Source organism: Bubalus bubalis, chromosome 8 (genome assembly GCF_019923935.1).
Source record: "Bubalus bubalis isolate 160015118507 breed Murrah chromosome 8, NDDB_SH_1, whole genome shotgun sequence".
NCBI lineage: Eukaryota > Metazoa > Chordata > Mammalia > Artiodactyla > Bovidae > Bubalus > Bubalus bubalis.
The window spans coordinates 39,662,394-39,687,885 of record NC_059164.1 but is presented as its reverse complement, the minus strand read 5'-3'; the positions used below and the strand labels follow the sequence as shown (position 1 = coordinate 39,687,885).

The following is a 25,492-nucleotide window of genomic DNA, read 5'->3' as shown; positions in this document are numbered from 1 at the left end:
GCTATTTGGTACTTGGGGATTTGACAACACAAAAGACATACTATAATCCTTCCTAAGACATTTAGATACAGAAAGTTAAGAAATTCTGGGAATAGTGAACCATGATTCTCCCAACTTCTATTTCAGAAAAGGCTATTTTATTCACTTTCAGTAGCAAACAAACATAGAGAACTTTCTTTTGAAGAAATTTCACCAGAAATTCAAGATCTACTCAGGTAGAAAATATATTTCATAACAATATACTCTTTGTTAGAGTTTCAGGTAAGTTGAAATCAATTACAATGTGATCTGATATAACCATGAAGATTAGGTTCAATGGTTAAGTGAGTTACCATCTATCCAGAAAGACGCTCTTGGCAGAGGCATTTCACAGCATGAATTTTCCTATTAGATTACAATCTTCAAGAGACTTATGTGGCTTTGTAAGCAGTGATTAGTGGAGCTTCCCACTACAATTAAAAACATATGGCTAAATACTGTTTTTGAAAATGACACGTGTTTAAATACCAATATAAAAATGTCTGAGTAAAGTTGCCAGATACTTAAGTAGTAAGAAAAGTCAAAGAACCTGTGCAAAGGCATGTTTCTTACTGCTTTCTATCTAAATGAACATTGTTGGACAATTTTTAAAGACTAGAAAATTCCATCCATGAAACCTGTATATTTTATGTAGACTTTCATGAAAAAGCAACCTGAATGTGACATCAGAGTCCAACTTTAAGAAACAAAAACACTAACAGCAGAATATATCTGCACCTGCATGTTCACTGCAGCAGTATCCACAAGAGACAAGACATGGAAACAGACTAAGTGTCTACAGATACGTGGTTTATAAAGAATAGTATCAATAGGGTATACGCGGCAATCTCAATTTCCCATTCTTCTTGGGGAACTCTACTTAACGTACTAACTGTGGTGACCTGAATGGGAAAGAAATCCAAAAGCGAGGAGATACATGTGTATGTATGGCTGAGTTATTTTGCTATACGGTAGAAACTAACAACACTATAAAGTAAAGCAACTTTACTTCATTCAAAATTCATTTTTAAAAAAGGAAAAATAAGTGTGGTTTAAAACACAACAGAATATTATTCTGCCATAAAAAGAATACCCACAGCAAACATTATCCTCAATGGTGAAAAATTGAAAGCATTTCCTCTAAAGTCAGGAACAAGACAAGGGTGCCCACTTTCACCATTACTATTCAACATAGTTTTGGAAGTTTTGGCCACAGCAATCAGAACAGAAAAAGAAATAAAAGGAATCCAAATTGGAAAAGAAGAAGCAAAGCTCTCACTGTTTGCAGATGACATGATCCTCTACATAGAAAACCCTAAAGACTCCACCAGAAAATTACTAGAACTAATCAATGACTATAGTAAAGTTGCAGGATATAAAATCAACACACAGAAATCCCTTGCATTCCTATACACTAATAATGAGAAAACAGAAAGAGATATTAAGGAAACAATTCCATTCACCATTGCAATGGAAAGAATAAAATACTTAGGAATATATCTACCTAAAGAATCTAAAGACCTATATATAGAAAACTATAAAACACTGGTGAAAGAAATCAAAGAGGACACTAACAGATGGAGAAATATACCATGTTCCTGGATTGGAAGAATCAATATAGTGAAAATGAGTATACTACCCAAAGCAATCTATAGATTCAATGCAATCCCTATCAAGCTACCAACAGCATTCTTCACAGAGCTAGAACAAATAATTTCACAATTTGTATGGAAAAACAAAAAACCTCGAAAAGCCAAAGCGATCTTGAGAAAGAAGAATGGAACTGGAGGAATCAACCTACCTGACTTCAGGCTCTACTACAAAGCCACAGTTATCAAGACAGTATGGTACTGGCACAAAGACAGAAATATAGATCAATGGAACAAAATAGAAAGCCCAGAGATAAATCCACGCACATATGGACACCTTATCTTTGACAAAGGAGGCAAGAATATACAATGGATTAAAGACAATCTCTTTAACAAGTGGTGCTGGGAAATCTGGTCAACCACTTGTAAAAGAATGAAACTAGAACACTTTCTAACACCATAGACAAAAATAAACTCAAAATGGATTAAAGATCTAAACTAAGACCAGAAACTATAAAACTCCTAGAGGAGAACATAGGCAAAACACTCTCTGACATACATCACAGCAGGATCCTCTATGACCCACCTCACAGAATATTGGAAATAAAAGCAAAAATAAACAAATGGGACCTAATTAACCTTAAAAGCTTCTGCACATCAAAGGAAACTATTAGCAAGGTGAAAAGACAGCCTTCAGAATGGGAGAAGATAATAGCAAATGAAGCAACTGACAAACAACTAATCTCAAGAATATACAAGCAACTCCTACAGCTCAACTCCAGAAAAATAAATGACCCAATCAAAAAATGGGCCAAAGAACTAAACAGACATTTCTCCAAAGAAGACATACAGATGGCTAACAAACACATGAAAAGATGCTCAACATCACTCATTATCAGAGAAATGCAAATCAAAACCACTATGAGGTACCATTTCACACCAGTCAGAATGGCTGTGATCCAAAAGTCTACAAGTAATAAATGCTGGAGAGGGTGTGGAGAAAAGGGAACCCTCTTACACTGTTGGTGGGAATGCAAACTAGTACAGCCACTATGGAGAACAGTGTGGAGATTCCTTAAAAAACTGGAAATAGACCTGCCTTATGATCCAGCAATCCCACTGCTGGGCATACACACTGAGGAAACCAGAAGGGAAAGAGACACGAGTACCCCAATGTTCATCGCAGCACTGTTTATAATAGCCAGGACATGGAAGCAACCTAGATGCCCATCAGCAGATGAATGGATAAGAAAGCTGTGGTACATATACACAATGGAGTATTACTCAGCCATTAAAAAGAATACATTTGAATCAGTTCTAATGAGGTGGATGAAACTGGAGCCTATTATACAGAGTGAAGTAAGCCAGAAAGCAAAACACCAATACAGTATACTAACGCATATATATGGAATTTAGAAAGATGGTAACAATAACCCTGTGTACGAGACAGCAAAGAGACACTGATGTATAGAACAGTCTTATGGACTCTGTGGGAGAGGGAGAGGGTGGGAAGATTCGGGAGAATGTCATTGAAACATGTAAAATATCATGTATGAAATGAGTTGCCAGTCCAGGTTCGATGCACGATACTGGATGCTTGGGGCTGGTGCACTGGGACGACCCAGAGGGATGGAATGGGGAGGGAGGAGGGAGGAGGGTTCAGGTTGGGGAACACATGTATACCTGTGGTGGATTCATTTTGATATTTGGCAAAACTAATACAGTTATGTAAAGTTTAAAAATAAAATAAAATTAAAGCTGAAACTCCAAAAAAAAAAAAAGAATAAAATCTTGCTGTTTGTAACAACATGGATGGAAGTTGAGGGCATTATTCTAAGCTCTCACTTATATATGGAACAAAAAAGCAAAAACAAAACGAAAAACCACATTCATTACCAGAGGTGGAGAGAGGAAGAATTAAATGAAGGCTATCAAAAGGTACAAACTTCCAGTTATAAGATACATAAGTACTTGGGATATAAGCTACATGTGTGCAGTTATGGGATGTACTATAGTTATACTGCTGTATGATACATATGAAAGTTGTTAAGAGAGTAAATCCTAAGAGTTCTCATCAGAAGGAAAAATATATTTTTTCTTTCTTTTTACTGTATCTATATGATATGACGGATACTTAAAATTACTGCAATTATCATTTCACAATATATATATATAAGTCAAGCCATTATGCTGTGCACCTTAAATTTATACAGTGATGTATGTCAATTATATCTCAATAAAACTGGGAAAAGGTCCACCTTTAAGATTGGCTTCAAAAGGAAAATAAGAAAACAGTCATCTTTTCCTAAGTACTATGAGATATTAAGGATGGGTGTAACTCTAAATGACCAATTCAGGAAAAAAAGTTTTTTTTAAAAATGCAAACGCCACAGTGGATGATCTAAATCAAGGCTAAGAGATTGTAGTTATTATATGAAGACAACATCTTTTGAAAACACAGTTTTTAAGCAAACAAAAATTAGTTTCTGCAATCAGTTATGAATTCATTTCATTGTATGAGAAGCAATGGATATAGTTATGATTTTCAATTCATCTTGACAAATATTTACTGAGTTTACCAAGAACTGTAATATATCTAGAGAGAATGACATATCAAGGAGAAATAGAACCTTGAGAGGAACGTGTAGCAATGAATACAAACATGAGAAACTAGATTAAGCATTGGTTAAGCAGTCTTATTGGAGAAGGCAATGGCACTCCACTCCAGTACTCTTGCCTGGAAAATCCCATGGACGGAGGAGCCTGGTAGGCTGCAGTCCATGGGGTTGCTGAGGGTCGGACACGACTGAGCAACTTCACTTTCAATTTTCACTTTCATGCATTGGAGAAGGAAATGGCAACCCACGCCAGTACTCTTGCCTGGAGAATTCCAGGGACGGGGGAGCCTGGTGGGCTGCTGTCTATGGAGTCGCACAGAGTCGGACACAACTGAAGTGACTTAGCAGCAAGCAGTCTTATAAGTGAATAAACTGAGTTTGAAGCATGCTGTTTGAAATGTTAATGGGTCATAAAACTTCTGTTACCTAATAATAAATTGTAAATACTAATACTGAACTCATAAAATTGCAAGGACTAGAGATACACATTTGGGATTTGTTTGCACAGACTAATTAAAACCAAATGAGTGAATGAGATGGCCAAGGAATATGTAAAAAGAAGACTATGGACAGAACCTCAGTAAATACGTACACTCATGGGGAGATGGAAGCCAGACTAATGAAGGGACTGAGAGGGAACTGTTGAAGATAAAGGAAAATTATGTGACTTATGGCTGAAGCAACAAGTAAAGAGTGATTCTACAATATAAAATGATACAAGGGCATGGAGGCATTTTAATGGTTAAAGGATATTGGACTTTCTTATCATGAGAAAACTGAAGACCTTGGCAAAATCAGCAGTACAGCAGTAGAGGTGGGTGAACGTACAGGCCTGATTTCATATGCTGGCATAAGTTTGCTAAGCCAAGGTTTCAGGGGAGGATGAAATGGAAGAATAAAGTTTGTAATAATGTAATTGATATTACACTAATATTACAAATGCATACCTATGGCTGATTCATGTTGATGTCTGACAGAAAACAACAAAATTCCATAAAGCAATTATCCTTCAATTAAGAAATAAATAAATTTTAAAAAAGTAAAACAAAAAAATATAATTGATAAAGAAAAGTCATAGAGATGGCAGGAAAGCGTAGATGGCTTCATGTGTTTATGAAGAGGTCACAGAATTTGTTTTAGCTGAGAGGACACTCATGCTTAAAAATTCCCATCCCTTCATTTATTTCATTATCTTATTTCACCATATTAGGTGCCAGGAACTGTTTAAGGTGCTTTACATATGGTAATATTAAGCCATTGGATCCTCCCAACAATCCCATAGAGTAATTTATTTTAACTCCATTTTGCAGATGCAGAAACTGAAACACAGGGAGATTTAACACCTAAGAGTCAGACAGAAACAAACACTGGAGTTTTTCTGATTTAAATATCATGCCCTCAACAACCATGTTCTTTTAGCTAAAATACTTAGCTAAATACTTTTAAAATAGTTTTAGCTAAAATACTTACCTGTTCCAAGAAACAGGACATTGTATGTACCATCAGCAGCATTCACTCGATCCACAGCTATTTTTGTGTACTTATAGTCAGTGCCTATACGAACAATCAAAGGCCTTCTATGTACTGGATAGATGGAATTGTACATGAGGGGGTGGTTCCGAATAAAAGTGACAACGTCATCTGGGAACTCCTTCGTGGTTCGCATATTGGGTGTAAATGCTCCTCCTGGGCACTAAAAAAATATTTTTAAAAGGACTAAGTTAATACAATTGTAACTTTATGTTAATAATAATCAAAGACCTCTATTTTTCAAAATACTTAGAAGCTCAAGTTGTTGTAAGTGTATTTGCTACCTATTGAGAAAAAAACAGCATGGTTTTTTTTCTCATATAGCATGATCTGTAGAAGATAAACATACAATATATATAACTTGATCATTTAAATAGGCCAAGTCCACATAGCCTGTCCTGTTTGTTTTCAGAGTGAAGCTGATGTCATTTGGTTCATGATAAAACTTATCACTTTTCTCATCCATCACTTTTATATTTCTTATCCTGTGCCAGATTCAGTGTTGCTAGAAAAAAAAATGCTCTTGCAGATACAATCTAATGCTGCTGTGTGTTAGTTGCTCAGTTGTGTCTGACTCTTTGCCACCCCATGGACTGTAGCCCACCAGGCTCCTCTGTCCATGGAATTCTCCAGGCAAGAATACTGAAGTGAGTTGCATTTCCTTCTCCACTAATGAATGCTGCTACTGGCTAGAATAAATTAGATAATCATTATCAATTCAATCAGAACTCTAACCCTAAGGCAAGAGTTTCATTCCATCTGATCCCCTCCCTACCAAAGAGGACTCTCTGAAGTTGGAGCTTGGATTGGATATAGTCAATACACCTGGTAATTTCCCTCTGGAAAACTCCAGTAACTTCCACTACTCTAGAATAAAATCCCAATAACTAAGCATGGCTATAAGCTCCTGAATGTCCGGGCTGCAGCATGTCTACCACGGCCATGGTTCTTGCTCTTCCTGAGCCTCAAGTCAACTCCCCATCTAGGACCTCGGCACTTGCTGTTCCCTACCTGGATTACTCATCTCCAGACAACTCCATGGTTTTCTCCATTGCCTCAAACAGTTCTCAGCTCAAAAGTAACTTTCTTTAAGGTGATGACATATAAAAATAGCTCCCCATCACCATTTCTACCCTCTTATTTCCTTAGCTTGCTTTATTTTTTTCACAGCTCTATATACCTGTGTGTAATATATTTGTTGTTTGTATCTTTATTGTATGTTTCTTCCTCTAGAAGGTAAGCTGTGAATTATTCTCAACTGGGTATGTTTTGTTCATTATTTTACCCTCAGACCTATAATAAAGCTGACAAATATTAGATATTTGACAGAGTAGTTGGATTAGTGAAATACTCTATTATATCTGTCATCCAATTTTGGTGTAGGGGTTATATGGAACAGGGGCATTAATTCTGGTGAGGAGGGGAAAGATTCAGAGCATCAGGTATAAAGAGGCAGAGAGAAAGCAATAATGAGACCTAAAAATGACTGCAGGACAGTTTCAGCAGTTCTAGCATGACAAGGATTTCCAAGAAGAGGATTCCATTTACAAGTCACCTGAGGACAAACTCAAGGGCAGGCTGGGAGGTGCTGAAGCTTGAAACTTGAACACATGCCCTAATAGGAGCTGAGTATCAAGTTATATGAGCAACGTATAATCTCTTTTAACACATAAAACATTATTTGTCTAACCTTATCAAACACTGTCAATATCTCTCCTTTCAGAAACAAAAATACTTGGTTATATTTTTTTTTAAACAAAAGCACTACTGTTCTAGTTTTCATTTATCCTCTTTAGAGAGGTACACATTGAAAGGCAAGCAACAAATCATGCTTCCTGATCAAAAGAAATGGGTACAGCATCTGTGGTGAATAGCAAGATGTGATACAGGTAGTAATAAATGAAAATTACAGTTTATTCAAATGTGGCAGTGAAGACTTATTTCTAAGTGACTGCTCCTATGCAGGAATATAAACCTAGTGTGGTCAAATTTCAACAGAAAACAGAAATGTGGAATTTTATGTGATGGGAATACCAGACTACCTTACCTGACTCCTGAGAAACCTGAATGTAGGTCAAGAAGCAACAGTTAGAATCAGATATGGAACAACAGACTGGTTCCAAATTCGAAAGGAGTATGTCAAGGCTGTATACTGTCACCCTGCTTATGTAACTTCTATGCAGAGTACATCATGAGAAACACTGGACTGGATGGAGCACAAGCTGGAATCAAGATTGCCAAGAGAAATAGCAATTACCTCAGATATGCAGATAACATCACCCTAATGGCAGAATTCGAAGAGGAGCTAAAGAGCCTCTTGATGAAGGTGAAAGAGGAGAGTGAAAAAGCTGGCTTAAACCTAAATTTTCAAAAAACTGGAAAAAATGGAAATAGTGACAGATTTTATTTTCTTGGCTTCTAAGATCACTGCGGACCACGACTGCAGCCACAAAGTTAAAAGACGCTTGCTCCTTGGAAGAAAAGCTATGAGCAAAATAGACAGCATGTTAAAAAGCAGAAACATTACTTTGCCAACAAAGGTCCATCTAGTCAAAGCTATGGTTTTTCCAGTGGTCATGAATGATGTGAGTGTTGGACCAGAAAGAAGGCTGAGCATTGAAGAACTGATGCTTTTACTGTGGTGTTGAAGAAGATTCTTAAGAGTCGTTTGGACTGCAAGGAGATCAAACCAGTCAATCCTACAGGAAATCAATCCTGAATTTTCATTGGAAGGATGGATGCTGAAACTCCAAAACTGTGGCCATCTGATGCAAAGAGCCAACTCATTGGAAAAGACTCTGATGCTGAGAAAGACAGAAGGCAAGAAGAGAAGGGGACAACAGAGGATGAGATGGCTGGATGGCATTGCTGATTCAATGGATATGAATTTGAGCAAACTCCGGGAGATGGTGAAGGACAGGGAAGGCTGGCGTCCTGCAGTCCATGGGGTCACAAAGAGTTGGACAGGACTGAGCGACTGAACAACTGCCAAAATTTTAATGTTAGCCCAGTGCAAAAAGAAAAACAACTTTAGGGACCAAACAAAACATGGCAACCTCTGGGTTAAATTTATGCAATGGCTATCCTACAATGTCAGTGCTTCTGGGCCATTACTGCCCAGGCAGTCCTACAGTTGCAAATTAAGTCTCCACAAACTGAATGTGCTCTCCCTCATTTGAATTGTATCACCCTAATGCAATTTTTAGACTAGCTTTAACCAGTTAACATTGCTAGAATATTTTATAGGACCAGTAAATATAGTTCTCTTTTTGTAGAAAGGCAAAAGGAGAAATTAAATGACTTCACTAAAGAGAGATAATGAGACAAGTAATAAAACTAAGCTTCTCATTCATTATCCCATTAACGAGACTTTCATCTAGGGTTCATATGCTTGTCTTTTCGGTAAAAGTATTATATTTAAATATGCATATTTATAAATTAACTACAATAAAAGGCCAAACAAGGACAAACAATTCCATGTGAGTGTATTCTAAACTGATGAATGTGTTCCATACTTCTGAAAAATGTAGTGCTATGGGTATTTCCTACTGTCATTTCTCACACAAAGTGGAGAAAGGGAAACACAACAACCAGAAGATGCATGAGGATCATGAATTTTCACTGAATGAAAACATGGAAAGTACAAGTGCATGGGCAATTTACATAGCTGCAGCCCTTCAAAAAACACCACTTAAAGGATGGTTTCCTGAGCTGTCTCCTTAAATATTTGCAAGTATTGTTTTTATAAGTTCCAGGATTATCCAAAATTAGCATAGATTACTAAGCAATTTCTATAATTTCCAGCTAGCAATTACTTTCATAAGCTTTTATTAAATTACGCATGTCTAGTTTCTGGGTTTTACTTAATGGTAACTGAAATTAAGCTAAAAATTATGTTTCAGTTACTCACAACCATAGTTACTAAATGTTGTGTGTGCTCAGTTGCTCAGTCGTGTCCGACTCTTGGCGACCTCTATGGATTGTAGCCCTCCAGGTTCCTCTGTCCATGGGATTTTTCCAGGCAAGAATACTGGAGTGGGTTACCATTTCCTCCTTGAGGGGAACATCCCGACTCAGGGACTGAACCTGCATCTTGGTATCCTGGGTCTCCTGCATTGTCAGACAAATTCTTTACCACTGAACCATCCAGGAAGCCCAGTTATTAAATGGGTAACCCAAATAAATAAACTGAAATCAATTATTTTATATTCATTCAAATGTTCTCCATGTGGGACTTTTATATTATATTCACAATAAACTTTTTACTTGGAAACAATGTCTCCTAGTAAAAGTTTATTTTCAAAATTACAGAAGAATTCCTTTAGTCAATAATTAATTTTTTTTTCCATTGATTCACAGTCTAAATCTTGCAGATAAGACAAAGAATGAATGACAATTATGTGACAAGAATGAAAATTGATTACTCTTTGCAGACTATCTGGACTTGTGAGTTTGCTCAGTATAAAACTGTCAAGTATAAATAAGATGCAATTAACATATCCCTCACCTTGTGATATATCAAAGCATGTGTACTGAAACCTCAAGAAAATGTAATACCCACATGCTACTATAAAGTAAAGCCTTTGTCCATTAACTGGGCGGCTGTCTCATTCATAGGAAAGATAATTTTGCTCTACAAATAGTCATTAAATAATTTTGGTTAAACTTCCCCTTCAGGTATTTGTTTTCCTCTAGTTTTAGCTTTCTGTTTATCAAGTGATGATAAGCATTCCTTTCTTTGTGTAAAGACATTTTAAGTGTTTTGATTACTAAAGTGCTAAAGTGAAATGCTAGGAACATGAGGATGCCATGTATCTTATCAGGAAGTATCTCTAATTTCCTTCCTATTCTCAGGTATTCCTGAGTATCTGCTCCTAATCCACTCACCCATTATACTGGTTTTCAGCATTAATGTGTTCACATATCAATTCATATGTCAATTTTTTGGACAGCTTTTATTCAAAATGCATTTTGAAGCGCTCAGCAGGGGATTTAAGGATAGGAAGCAACCACTGTCTTCTAGACACAAGTGTTCTAAGTAAGAAAGATGGACATATTCAAAGTAACATAACAGTTGTGACATATAATTTAAGATAAATGTAAAATAAAAACAGAGTTTGACTCACTATCAATAGGAACCAATATTTTTAAAATGAATTTATTAGAGAACTTAAGGCTGCCAGAGTTAGTGAAGAGGTTTAGAGATTTCAAAAATAGTTTGGAATATTCTGGCAACTATAATGCCTGGAGCAATCCTAAATCATGGATCACAAAGTGAAGGGAAGAAGTAGGAGTTGACACTAAAGACAAGCAACAGAAAACAAGGGTAAAACTAATTAGAGGAGGAGTAACCAGCACATTCAAAAGGATCTTGACCTAACACTTGAAGGACAAATGGCATATGGATAAATAAATGGACATAAATAAATGACATTCTAGAATCTGGGCTAGTTTCTAGTATTAGTCTTTGAAACTTGTGTTCTGAAAGAAATTGATCTTATATTTAAACCCTTGGTAATCTGGGCCCTTTACTTAAAGTCCAAAGAATTAAATAGCTGAAGACTTGAATTTATGCACCAGCTGGCCCTCATTTTTCTGGTATTTATCCTCCATGACTTAAAAGAGCCCTTTGTTCCAGTCCTACTAGCCCATGCAGAGCTTCTAGGACTCATTGATTAATTTCTATCTTTGCCTTGTAATGTACACAGTAACCTTTGCCTGAAACATCCTTCCTTACTTACTCAAATTATCCACATCAACTACCCTTCAGGGCCAGGTCAATCTCACATATTTTTACATGCCTTTCCAAACTAGACTGTCCCATGACAATCTCTTTTTTCTCTAGATTTCAATAATATTTATTGTCTGCTTTATTCACATGCCTTGAATACTTATTTGAAACAATATGTAATTAACTTTTCATGTCTATATGCCTTATGTGTTGAATTTGATTGTAATCTATGCTAACAATGTTTTAAAATGTCTATGAGAAACTGAAATGCTTCTATTGTAAAAACAACCAGAAGACGCATGCAATTGACAAAAGTGACAGAAAAAAGTTTCTCTTTTTCTTCTATTAACTATGTAGATCATACATTTTCTGTTTTCTTTTGCTGCACCAGGTTGTATACCTAGTCAAAACACAGTGAATGAAGCAAATGGTTCTGGTCCACTTATAAACAGATGTTAAAACTGATCATTTTCATGAGGTTCTGCTTTAACAGTATGGGGTAAGCAAACACAGTCACAGTCTTCTACAGAAGCTTATACACGTTGCATCAGAATAATGTTATATGTTAGCTCAGCCACAGAGAGAATCTGCAGTCTTTGGCTGCCCTTTGAAACATACCAAAGGTGTCCTGTTTCTTCCACAAACTTGTATTACTTATGGAAAAACATTATGACACAATTGGCAGGCTTCTTCCTACTGACTTGGGCTTGCTGGTTGGGACAGTTTGCTAACAGAGCTATCAACCCTGCTTTACAAGAAACACCTACAGGGAACATTAGAATGAGGGTATCAGATTTCTGCTAGTGTCATTTCTTTAAGAATACAGTCATACAGTTATGAGGTTGACCCAGCAACTGGACTACATAGGGAATTAAAGTATGATGATCGTAGTTGATCTTACATTGGGAGGACTTCAGAGGCAACATTCTTAACCCTAGAGAAAAAGGAATGTTTTGGGTCACTTGGCTGTGAGTTTTCTGGCTACATGAATGGATATTAAACCTTAAAAACCTAGGAAAGAGACATATGCAGACTGCTCTGAGTCAGAGAGCTGACTTCATGGTGTTTTGCTCAGTAAAGGGTGGAGGGACTGAATCTTCGGAAGGTATGCTTTTCCAGGAGGAGTTCCAGAGGTTATTCCTCCACCCAGCCTTTTTTATTCTCTAAGGATCACTCATCTGACAGCTTTTTTTTTTTTTAAAGGAGCTTCTGTGATCTCAACACCAGATGTAAGCAACCACATTATAGAAATATGTCTCAAGCACTGACAACTCACTCCCTTTTTTCACGGAGTCTGCTCCAGATGTGTCACTAAGCCCTGGCTTATTTCACACTGCTTTGGAAAAGGAAAAATGCTTATGCTTAGGAGCTCAGAAATAATGCAATGTGGGACTGTTAGCAGAATTTTCTAATTTGGCAGTGGTTTACTTGCTTTACTAAAAGGAATTATCTACTCTCACGTTTTATGTACAATAAAAGTTTGACATGAATGTTCTCCTCACTGTCATTCTCAGAGTCTTTTTGAGCTGCCATTGGGTGAAGAGTCTTATGAGGCACTGTGGGACCAAGGGGGGTGGTTTTCTTCAGGGGAAAAAAAAATCCTAATTAGTAACCTCGTCCGTTTTCATGATGTAGGACTCCATCCATGACTGATTTCAAATTGCTACTGTGATCTCAGTCAATTTTCAAATTGACTGAGATGAGGTGAATGCAACCTCTTCTTGTCAGTCAGGTACAAGCTGACTCCAGCAGTCATAGAGCTCTGAGGCCTCAAACCATTATTTACTTGGCATGGCTCTCCTTTATGTGTATCTGAGGTGTTTATGTTAAGGATTTATGGGAGAAAATGGAATTTTATTCAGTTTACAAATCAATTGCTCCTGTATTAATCCCACATGTATTTTGTTCAATAGAATAACTGATGAAAACAAATCCAATCACAGCCATCTCTTAATTTTCTGACTTAAGATGAAACAGTGACTTGATCCAATTCAAATAGCAAGTCATTCTCAAAAATATGACATATCTTTGGACACATTATCAGTGAATAATTTAAAAATACATGAACTACAGTCAATGAAATAATGTGAGCCTTGAGTCATGATGGATTTTGAAAGTTATTCAGCTTCCCCTTCTTTTATATAATTCGCTCAGTTGGTAAAGAATCTGCCTGCAGTGCAGGAGACTGGGTTCAATTCCTGGGTTGGGAAGATCCCCTGGAGAAGGAAATGGCAACCCACTCCAGTATTCTGGCCTGGAGAATCCCATGGACAGAGGAGCCTGGCAGGCTACAGTCCATAGGGTCGCAAGAGTCGGACATGACTTAGAGACGTTTATAAACCACCAACCACCTGTTTCTTATCTAATATACTCTAATACCCTAAGATGGATATGGCTCTTGATTTCTTTTCCTTGTGTGATACCAAATAGTTAAATGTTTCTTCCATCTTCTGTTGAGCTATAAGCATCAAAGAGAGATCATTTAAAAGGAGACTATAGAGTCTATGGTAAGATTTTTTTTGCCAGTCATGGTTAACTAGCTTTTTAAAACTCAGTACTTTCATGGATAAGTAGCAATTTTGAGTCTTTCCAAAGTTAATTAGAAGTTAGTAATACACATTTGAGCTTCCTAGCCAGGGAACCAAACCTGAGCTCTTTTAATTTTGAATAAACATCTTCTTTAAAGGCTTATTAGCACATTATTTTTCTTGTCAAAAAATTGACAGCAGTATAATTGAACATTATTAGAAAACAAAGAAATAAATATTATATTGCAAATAAAATCTAATAATAATACAAAAATAAAGTGAATCAGCAGTAAGTAAAACTTATAAGTGATGAATGTCTAAAAGCATACTAACAAAGGGAATTTCATATTTAAATAAGAATGAAAAGTATTTTGTTCAAGTAAATATTATTTTAATAACTTTCCTTTGATTTTTTAAAATAAAATTATTCTTTACTTGTATCCAACCCATTTTATAAATATAAACTTATTTTATGAAATGCAAGAATATAAGAGAATTATATTCCTCTTGATGGTCAATTGTGTAACATCTCCTCTCAGTGAGAGTGATGTACAACATTTTACAGAGACAGAAACTAGTCAATATTCTAGTCTGCAACACAGCATTATTATAATTCAAATTAAAAAAAAATAGTAAGACTGTGTTAGTTCCTCAGTCATGTCTGCCTCTTTGCAACCCCATGGAATGTAGTCCATGAGGCTCCTCTGTCCGCGGAATTCTCCAGGCAAGAATGCTGGAGAGGGTAGCCATTCCCTTCTCCAAGGGATCTTCCTGACCCAGGGACTGAACCTACATCTCCTGCATTGCAGGCAGATTCTTTACTGTCTGAGCCACCGTGGTCTTCCCAAGTGGATCCCCTGGAGAAGGAAATGGCAACCCACATCAGTATTCTTGCCTGAAGAATTCCATGGACAGAGGAGTCTGTGGACTACAGTCCATGGGATCACAGAGTCAGACATGACTTAACACGTGCATGTGCGTGTACACACACACACACACACACACACATAGTAAAACTATGACCAATGTCCTGGAAAAACTCAGTTCCAATCTGCCTGTACCTTGAGCTGGAAAAGGTAGTTTTCAATCTACCCCTTAATAGAACAATGCTTCAAGACATGGTTATATCTGAATAACTCAAAACTTTTTATTGGAATTATAACCTCACTTTCATTGTCATTATTTGCTCACAAATACCATTTTTATTTCCTTGAGAAATATACAATACATAATTTTTAACTAAATATATTCCTAAAATTGAAATAGCTTTGCAGATTGATTACTAAATTAATTCTCACATGAGGATAATTTCATTAAAATAGATGAGATTTCTTAATATAAGAAAAATTGAGAAAAGCAACTTGAATTCAAATTAGTAGACTGCATCCAAATGTTACCATTTTCCAAGCTATGGTTTCTATGCCATTAAAATTAGGAAAATATCTCTTCCCTATCTAACATATCCAGCTGTCTTAAAATATAAATGAGATTTTATTATTAATATCAAGAGCATTTAGGAAAAAATTGTATAGAATTCTATAACATGCATATTTGTAAAATCCCAAATATAAGAACTCATCCAGTGAAACATTATGAGTATACCAGTAGGTCTATGTTTGTATTTAATTAACATCAACATGATATTCATTTCTCAGTAAGTTATATCTTTTTAAAAAGTAAAGTAACAAAGAAAATTTGCTGGATACTTACAGTTCCAGGGCGAGGATACGGAATTCTCCCCTGGTAGGAAATCAGCTGATGATTGGGCCCTTCTTTGTGTGCAAAAGGCCCATTAAACACAGTCTGTATATCAGAGAAATGATACACACATACTGCTGATCCTTTAAAAACTGAGCTGAAAAAAAAAAGAAAACAGAAAAATATTAATTTTACTATTTCCTAAATTTAAAAGTGATTGTATTGGTCATAATGTGCACCTGAAATCATCACAACATTGTTAACCAACTATGCGTACTCAGTGGCTTCAGTAGTGTCTGCTTCTTGTGATCCCATGGACCATAGCCCACCAGGCTCTTCTGTCCACAGGGTTCTCCAAGCAAGAATATTGGAGTGGGTTGCCATTTCTTCCCTCCAGGGGATCTTCCAACCCAGGGATTGAGCCCATGTTTCCTTAGTCTCCCATTTTGCAGGTGGATTCTTTACTACTGAGCCACCGGAAAAGCCCAATTGCAATGTAAAATAAACAGTTAAAAATAAATAGATAAATGTAAATACAACTTAAAAATAAATGGCAAAATCAATGATAAAAAGTTGAATGTTATGCTACACAAGTTAAGCAAAAAAACTTTTGAAATAGCCATTGATATAAAAAGCATTAAGACATTTATTTATAGTCATCCATGAATGTAGTAGACATTAAGTTATAAAAAAGTACTCAGTGAATCTGGCCCAAAATATAGGACCAATCAAAATAATTTCTAAGTGGTTTGTCTTGGCACCAAAAAAAGAATTGATGATTTATTAAAAAATATGATTTGAATTCTGTCACTATTGATACAGCCTATCATAATTTAACTCACAAAATAAATCTTACTGATAAGGGAACACTCTATCTCCTTGTCTTAAGATTATTTTAATGTAAAAGTGCTCTTATAATGCCCTAAGTGGTAGTTGGAGAAATTGTTGTAAATGTTCCCTATTAGTCACAGAAGAAAACAACAGGGGTCAAAAAAGTTTCATTAAATTACCCTAAGTCAGAAAAACTCAGAAAATTTATTTGTATCCTTACTGAAAACTATTTCCATTGTCATTGGGCAGATGGACTGAAACCAACATTTTTCTGACTCACATGTTTTTCTTAAATTAGATGCCTAATGGGAAACTTATGTGCCCATTGAAAGAACCAAGGTATATTATTAATCATTAGCATCAATAGTCAGAAACGACAATTAAAATTTTTCCCTGTTAGTTATTGGTGTTGGGAAATAATTTTATTGATTCAAATATTTTTTTTTCCTTAAGAATTTAGTTCTTATGCTTTGTTCAATTCTTGGGGATTTAAATCAAGAATTTTTTTTTCCTGTTAAATTTTTTTTCCCTTTTAAACTCACCCCAAAGGACATGTTTTTAGATATCTTATAGGGCAAAGTAAATATGATTTATAATCAATTTTACTTTGAATGATTCATCAAAGTTGAAAATTATACCATGTTTCCTACACTAGAGAAGAACAGTAAAATGTTTAGATTTTCATTTTGTGGTTGATTGTCTAAGGAAAAGTACATTCTAAATTGGTTATATGACAAATGGAGTATTGTACTGAATGCTGGTTAATATTCCTGGCATAAAACAGTACACAGGAAAACATACAGGAAAGAATGAGCATATGCTGGACAGTCTTGAAGTCTGTGATAACTGAGATTGGTATTTCTGATATATTAGAAAACAAAGCTATTTTCAAAAATATGAAATACTGTCACATCGAAGATGAAAACTGTTTCAGTGTGTTGATAGTCAACCCTTTAGATTGCTCCTGAAATAAATATTATAATAGAAATGCCAAGTTCTATTTGGATCATGAGTCTTCAAGTTATTTCCTTAAAACAATGTAACTTATATACATTATCCCTGCATTGTAGCTCATATCTTCCTTTCTTTGAGGAAAAAATTATATAATTATTACAAATACTCCATACAAAACTATTTTGAAAGTGTGAGTTCCACTTAAATACATTTAGTAATTCAAACAAAATTAATAAAATGAGAGGGTTGCCTCCTAAGTGCTACGTAAAATTAAAGAGTTGAAAGAATGTTTTTATAATTACTGTTACTCAATAAAGGTTATTGTTTAACTCATACAATTTATTTGTTTAATAATTACCTTGATGTTGTAAAAATGCCATACACTAGCGTTGTCCTTGGGTTATCCATTTCCAGCAGAAACACATCCTCTGTAAGAGGGAAAAATAATTTTTTAAAGTTTCCAAATATTTAAAAAATTTACCCTAAGATAACAATTTCAACTATGAAAAGTATTATTCAGAAAGATATTCCTGCAGCATTATTATAATTTGACAGGAACTAAAAGATAAGCACTTGGTAAAATAAATAAAATATTCAGTTCAGTCACTCAGTCGTGTCCGACTTTTGCAATCCCATGGACTGCAGCACGCCAGGCTTCCCTGTCCATCACCAACTCCCAGAGCTTACTCAAATTCATGTTCATTGAGTCAGTGATGCCATCCAACAATCTCATCCATCTCATCCTCTGTTGTCCCCTTCTCCTCCTGCCTTCAATCTTTCCCAGCATCAGGGTCTTTTCCAAGGAGTCAGTCCGTCTCATCAGGTGGCCAAAGTATTGGAGTTTCAGCTTCAGCATCCATCCTTCCAGTGAATATTCAGTATTGATTTCCTTCAGGATTGACTGGTTTGATGTTCTTGCTGTCCAAGGGACTCTCAAGAGTCTTCCCCAACACCACAGTTCAAAAGCATTAATTCTTCAGTGCTCAGCTTTCTTCATAGTCCAACTCTCACATCCATATATGACTACTGGAAAAACCATAGGTTTGACTAGATGGACCTTTTTGGGCAAAGTAATGTTTCTGCTTTTTAATATGCTGTCTAGGTTGGTCATAGCTTTTCTTCCAAGGAGCAAGCATCTTCTAATTTCATGGCTGCAATCACCATCTGCAGTGATTTTGGAGCCCAAGAAAATAAAGTCTGTCACCATTTCCATTGTTTCCCCATCTATTTGCCACGAAGGGATGGGACTGAATGCCATGATTTTAATTTTTTGAATAAATACAAAAAGAATTTTTGAGGACTATTACCTTATGGAAACATGTTAATAAAATAATATTAAGTAGAAGAGACATAACAGTGTTTAATATGAGCTAGAACCATGTAAACCTTTAAACTATACGTCAAAATACAAGAAGATGACCAGTGAGTATTTCTGGTTGATAAACCTACAGAAATTTTTATCTTTCTTCTTTTTTTCCTAAAATTTCTAAATATCTTTTAATGATAAAATACTACTTTTTTAATTTAAAAAGTATTACAAATCTCAATTTCTTTTTAACCTAGGGTTAGAATTTGAACATGGAAGAAAAGTTTTTCACAATGACTGTATAAAGTAAGATCTTTTGTCTTTCAGTCAAAATTGCTATAATCATTTTAAACTATATGGAGGTAAAAGGAAAATTACAGATGGTGAGGTGCAGGTACAACAAATGACAGAATCTGGGAGTAGATTTCTGATAGCAAATCTCAATAATAACCAACTGTTATAAATACAAGAAATATCTGGATTTAGGGACCTTTTTGCAAATAACATTCTTGCAGACCAATACAAAGAAAGATGTATTTTTATTCACAATAAAGTTAGGACATCTTAAGTAATAAAGTGATAACCACTAGTCTTTCTATATGTGAACAAAGGTTGGCACTGTAGCTCTCCCTAAAACAAGGAGAAACTGAAACATTCCAAGTCACTGAAACATAAACATACAATACTTGTAAAGAATTCTGGAGGAAATAGTGACTAGGTTATAACACAAAATCATACTTAAAACCTTTTTTCTAGAAAAACTGAAGTAGAAATTTGTGTTTCTATGATCAACATAATGGCTTTTCAGGAGACCAAATGTCTATTTCAGTTGTTGTAACTGCTAGAACCATATTTGCACATGAATTTGAGCAAACTCGGGAAGATAGTGGAGGGCAGAGAAGCCTGGTGTGCTGCAGTCCATGAAGGAGCAAAGAGTTGGACTTGATTTAGTGACTAAACAACAACAGAATCCTATTATAACACCTTTTTATTACTTACCTCATCGACCATTTTATACATTAATGAATTAAAGCAAAATAAAAATCATTTCTAAACATAACTTGGTAAACATGATACTATGATATGTACCCAGTTATTCTGGTTAAAAAGAGAACTGTTGCTTGGTAGAAAGGAATCAGATTGTCCTTATTTGACTTGGAACGTATAACCCTTCTCATGTCGCACACGCTGAGAATATTTAGTCCCAGCGTCACTAAGAAGAACTAAAACTGGAGAATAAGTCTAATTTCCACTCTGATATTTCTCTAACCTTTAATTCTATTCATTAACTGTAGTAAAAATGTATAGCTATATTTTCATGCAAATTGATTTTAAACTAGAATATCAGAATTCAAACATGTATGAAATACACAACCATTTTAAAAAAGCACAAGCATATTATTACTTATATATAAATTATACAAGTACTTCTCTCGGTCGATCTCTATGAAACATATACAAACACACATACAGAACACACTGATCTATATATCATGGTGGATTCAATGAACTATATGTTTCAGCAGTGCACTTAGGGGTAATAAAGATTTAAAAACTACTTCAGGAAATTCATGAGTAGTACCCAGATCATTAATTCAGAATTGTAAACTTTACAAACTCTCTTTCAAAACCATTTTTAAATCTCACGTTTATGTACCTAATTCATCAAAGTGTGTCTCTGGGCCATCTTCATCAGTTACTGAGCACACCAGCCTCGCTTTTAAGAAAGTAGTCCACTTGTTGACAAGGCTACGCAGTCCACCAGTGTCATTCTGAAATCATTTTGAAAACATATTTCAGGCTGCTTAAATAAACATTGAAATGTATTTAAAATTTAATTTGGATTCTTATTATTTGGGGATTTGTTATCATCTGAAGGATGAAAATGTTAACCAAATCTGCATGTCAATAAAGAGGAATAGTTGTTATATGCTGCTGCTGCTAAGTCGCTTCAGTTGTGTTGGACTCTGTGTGACCCCATAGACGGCAGCCCACCAGGCTCCCCCTTCCCTGGATTCTCCAGGCAAGAACACTGGAGTGGGTTGCCATTTCCTTCTCCAGTGCATGAAAGTGAAAAGTGAAAGTGACGTCGCTCAGTCGTGTCTGACTCTTCGTGACCCCATGGACTACAGCCTACCAGGCTCCTCCGTCCATGGGATTTTCCAGGCAAGAGTACTGGAGTGGGTTGCCATTGCCTTCTCCAAGTTGATATATAGTAAGTTTTAAAAAATAATTATACTGTTATTCTTCTATTTTCAGTTCAACTGAAAATGTATCAAAATGAATTGAATAAACACATACACCTCAAAGCTTTCTAAGTATCTCACTGTCTTCAACACAAACATAAATTAATGTATACAGGGAATCTGGCAGATTCTACAGTGGTCAGGAGAGTGGGTTTATACTTATGCCAAGTAGTTCCCATTACTTCTATTTTCCTGCCTTCATTTCTTTGCATTATTAATTAATTCTTAGTATTTCAAATCAGATGATTTATATGCATATTTCTCTAGTTAGGGCAGAGAAAATGGTATTTGGATCATTCACAAATAGTCTCTATTGATAATATTTTTTTTCTGTACACCCTGAAGCCTTTTACATCAGCAGGTGGTCTTACCTTGTTCCAGATGACTGAAAAGGAGATGAGCTCCACAACCAGTGGAATATTGCAGCACTTTAAATTATACTACTTTAAACATTAAATGCTTTAAGAAATGCTTGTGTACAAAAGATGCTAATCATAAATACATCAGGACAAGCCTGTAATACTCCTATGTGAGACGACATCATGAGTTTTTTTTGAGTTGCGGGCTCCCCAGATGTCTCAGTGGTAAAGAACCTATCCTCCAATGCAGGAGACGAGGGTTTGATCCCTGGGTGGGGAAGATCCCCTGGAGAAGGGAATGGCTACCCACTCCCGTATTCTTGCCTGGGAAATTCCAGTTACAGAGGAGCCTAGCTATAGACCATTGGGTTGCAAAAGAGTTGGACATGACTTAGCAACTAAACAACAACAACAACATGTATACTTACTGTTGATTAACAAGAACATTTTGATCACAGTTTGTAATTAGAACTGTATTTTAATTAAGCATTTCTTAAGTTCACTATTGTAGACAATTCCTCAATATTTGTCTTTTACTGTTGTTTTGCTATATTCAGAAGAACTGCTCTATTTCTTTCTATAGTATACAATTTAGCAATTTTTTAAAATATTAATATATTAAATGCAAAAGCAAAATTAATAAAACTAATAATTTTTATAAAACCATGGCCAAGCTATTTCCTTGGATTGATTTTTTACTGAAATAGTATGCTTATCTCATATGACTAATGTGAAAAAAACATTAAACATTAAGTCTAAATGTATCCTTTTAAGATTTTATTAATTGGTAATAGTAGATAATAAAAATAGGAAGATAAACTTTTGGAAAAAGAAAATGTGTTTATAAAATATAAATTTCTTACTCTTCAAATTAGAACAACTTTAATACTTACAGGACATATTCTAGCAATCATGGAATGAATCTGTTTTGTACTTCTGCTATTGTCAGTCAGTTTCTCTTTGAAGAAGAAATACACCTTAGCATCATTTGGATCAGTCCCATCTGGTATGACATGTGCATCCACAAACATAGGTTCTAGAAAAAAATACAAAGATGATATATATAGTCATGATGAAAACCCTTCTACTCTCCATCCATGTAGACCACAGACACGTGCTTTCTCCATCTTTGGTATAAAGGAACAATTCAACATTCACAGGCAAAAAGTCTAAAAGCAATTAATTATATTCACTGAATATACTGCATTTGGAATGTCAAGTGCCACAAAGTATAGCTATAACATTATAGCTTAAACTATTTTCCTCTGTCTGCAATACATTCTGAAAGTACAATAATTGCAAAAGTTGTGCCTTGATGAGTTTTAAAAAATTGAAGTTTTCTACCAGCTATTTCCCATGGGATCTGATAGCCATTTCACAGAAAAAAAAGTTTGTTTTTAAATGTGTGGCTTTCAATCTAGTGCATATAAATTCAAATTCACAGAGCAGAATGAAGAGTTCAGAGTCCAAGATCTGAAAAACACATTTTTCTTAAAATACAGCATATGAAATGAAGGAGAAACTTTTCAAGACAAAAAATGCAGTCATTTGAAAGCATAGAAGGATTCCTTATTTCAAGAACAAAACGACCTTTAGAATACTCTATTTCCAGATGTACTGGAGGAAAAATTTGAAGAAGTAAATGGACAATCAATGCCTTCTTATGCTGGTCTATGAGTGGAATAGGATGCTCAACTATAGTGATTCATGCTTAACTGTGCAAGGTTGAGTGAACTGCCAAATTTAAGGTCAGTTTAAACTATCCCCAGGGTGAAAAGACAAAGATCTTAGCAGTTTCTTCCTCTTCTAAACAATAGCAACTTTTTGGAATTGTACATTAAAGTCAAATGAGCACTTTTCATCATGTGAATTCCATGTGACCCTCAAATTAGAAACATCTGAATACTGAATATAATAAAATTATCATACTTATGGTTTCCACAAATTATTGGTTAATTTGTGAAAAAAATAATATATACTACTTTTATAGCTTTAGAATCTAAGCATAAAACAATTAGGAAGAGCTTCTAAATAAGCCCTACTCATTATATCTGTCCTAAATTTAGGAAAAAATTTAGATTTGGCATTAAAATATAAAAGCAGACCAATGAATAAATGACACTTCATTGTAATATGTTACAATTAAACAACTGGAGAAGATTCTTGTCTATAGGCACATATGATGAATATCACTGTCATTTTATTATTAATATATCCTATGATACTTCTATAATTGTCAATAAAGAGTTACAATGTGAAACCTGGATCATTTCATTCATATATTTAGCCTAAATATTTAAAATCACAGAGTACAAAACTGTTGTCACTCATAGTTTTTTAACAATTTTAATGTAATTTTCATTATGAAATTAAACAAAGTAGTTTAAAGTCTGATTCTCAAAAAATGAATAAAGTGTTATTTTACCACTTAGCCATTTGGAATTGTGTTGATCAGTTCTGACTGCATTCCTCTTGGTTAAACTTCGAAAAATAGCTGCATCTGTCCCCATGAAATCTATATACATTCCAGAGAAAAGCTCTTCATCTATGAAAAAGCAAATGTCAACAAAATTAAAAGCAAATCAAATGTTTTAAAGGGTATTTAAAAAATCTACTTATTAGATCATGACATATATTACAGAGTGTTTAAGTGTTTAAGTTGCTAATTGCTTTCCATTGTCCACCAAATAAAAAAAATCAGATAAAGTTTAATCTGGTCTCATATATAATGACCAAAACAACGTTTCATATATAGAGATAAAATTCCTCTGCCTGACTTAGCTACACTAAATACCTATGTTCATATAGTGTGTATCAGTAATGGCAGAAATAATACATAAATAAAAAAAAAAGAAATGACTTACTGATTACTTGTTTAATAAGTAAAAACATACTCTAAGAATCAGAAAACTTGATTTCCAATTCTGGCAGGAATTAACAAACTGGAAATTAGGGATAAATCATTTAGCACCCTGAATCTCAATCTTCTATGGGAACTGGATTATGATCAGATAATTCTTGCTGTATATTAAAAACTCTATGATTACACAATTTCATGATTAAAAGTATATGTTTTGTTCTTTGATGCTAGAAGGTTTCTATAAGGTAAACAAAGTGCTACTTTATCAATTGTGACACATAACATATTAACATTATGTTAATAATATAATACAATTTTAATAAGCCATCTATAGCTTAACATATTAACTCATATAAAATAAAATTTAAAGACAAGAAAAGAGATATTTTAAGATTGAATTAATTTATCATTTTTATTGACAAAAATAAGATATCCTAATCTGTATGTGCATAACATTCGACATTTTGTTTCTTTGTTAACTGACTGACATTAATTTTTAGTCTAGTAAGAAGAGTAAATAGCAAATTGGTATGTGTGACTTTTTTGTACAAAACGATAGTTAAGTTGAAAAAATAATAAAGTTTATCAGGTCTGGCCCACTGACCTACCAAGCATCTGATGTTCTAGAATTACTCCCCTGGCCACTTCAGATTGTGGTCATTTTGACAGAACTGAAACATTTTAAAGCATTCTAAGCTCACTGTTTAGTAATAAGCAATACCAGTTGGATTAGGATAGAATGAAGAATGGAATGTTTTCAATATGTGCTCACCAGGTCACAGACTGGACCCCTACCAGTTAGCAAGTGGGCATGTCAGGCATTGTGCTGCCTTTTTGCTTCCTAGTAGAGAGCTGAAGTCCATGGGAACAGATTATAGGGGGACAACAAAAAAAAGGTGTATGAAAGGATTTTGAGCAATTAGGTTTCTTTACAATTTTGTGAACATTTGTGAAGCATCTATGCAAGTATTCTGTAGATACAATGATTGTTAAATTGAGATAACTTTGTAATTAATTATTTCATAGCTTTGTTATACCCAATTGTGCCCCAAAAGAGTAGATTATACATTTCTGATATTCAATAGATTTATTAACACAGCTCTGAATTATAATCTCATATCCGTTTACAGGAAGGAAAAAAAAAGGACACTCAGAAGATGGTTTATTGTGGAGAGGACTGATTCTAATCCTACTGCATACCACTCTTTTAGCTTTGTCTTAAAC

General features: G+C 34.9%; 1 protein-coding gene across 2 annotated transcripts in view; it reads right to left on the bottom strand.

The window, feature by feature from the left end:
* The window catches only part of SEMA3C (semaphorin 3C), a 213,380-nt gene that overhangs the window by 50,485 nt on the left and 137,403 nt on the right, over positions 1-25,492 (bottom strand). For both annotated transcript variants that reach the window (XM_025291055.3, XM_006049695.4), the window contains exons 7-12: positions 23,834-23,953; positions 22,302-22,444; positions 20,461-20,575; positions 17,856-17,925; positions 15,725-15,869; positions 5,696-5,918 (exon numbers count right to left, since the gene is read on the bottom strand). In XM_025291055.3, the coding sequence (XP_025146840.1) occupies positions 5,696-5,918; positions 15,725-15,869; positions 17,856-17,925; positions 20,461-20,575; positions 22,302-22,444; positions 23,834-23,953 (816 nt within the window). The remainder of the gene's footprint in view (positions 1-5,695; positions 5,919-15,724; positions 15,870-17,855; positions 17,926-20,460; positions 20,576-22,301; positions 22,445-23,833; positions 23,954-25,492) is intronic.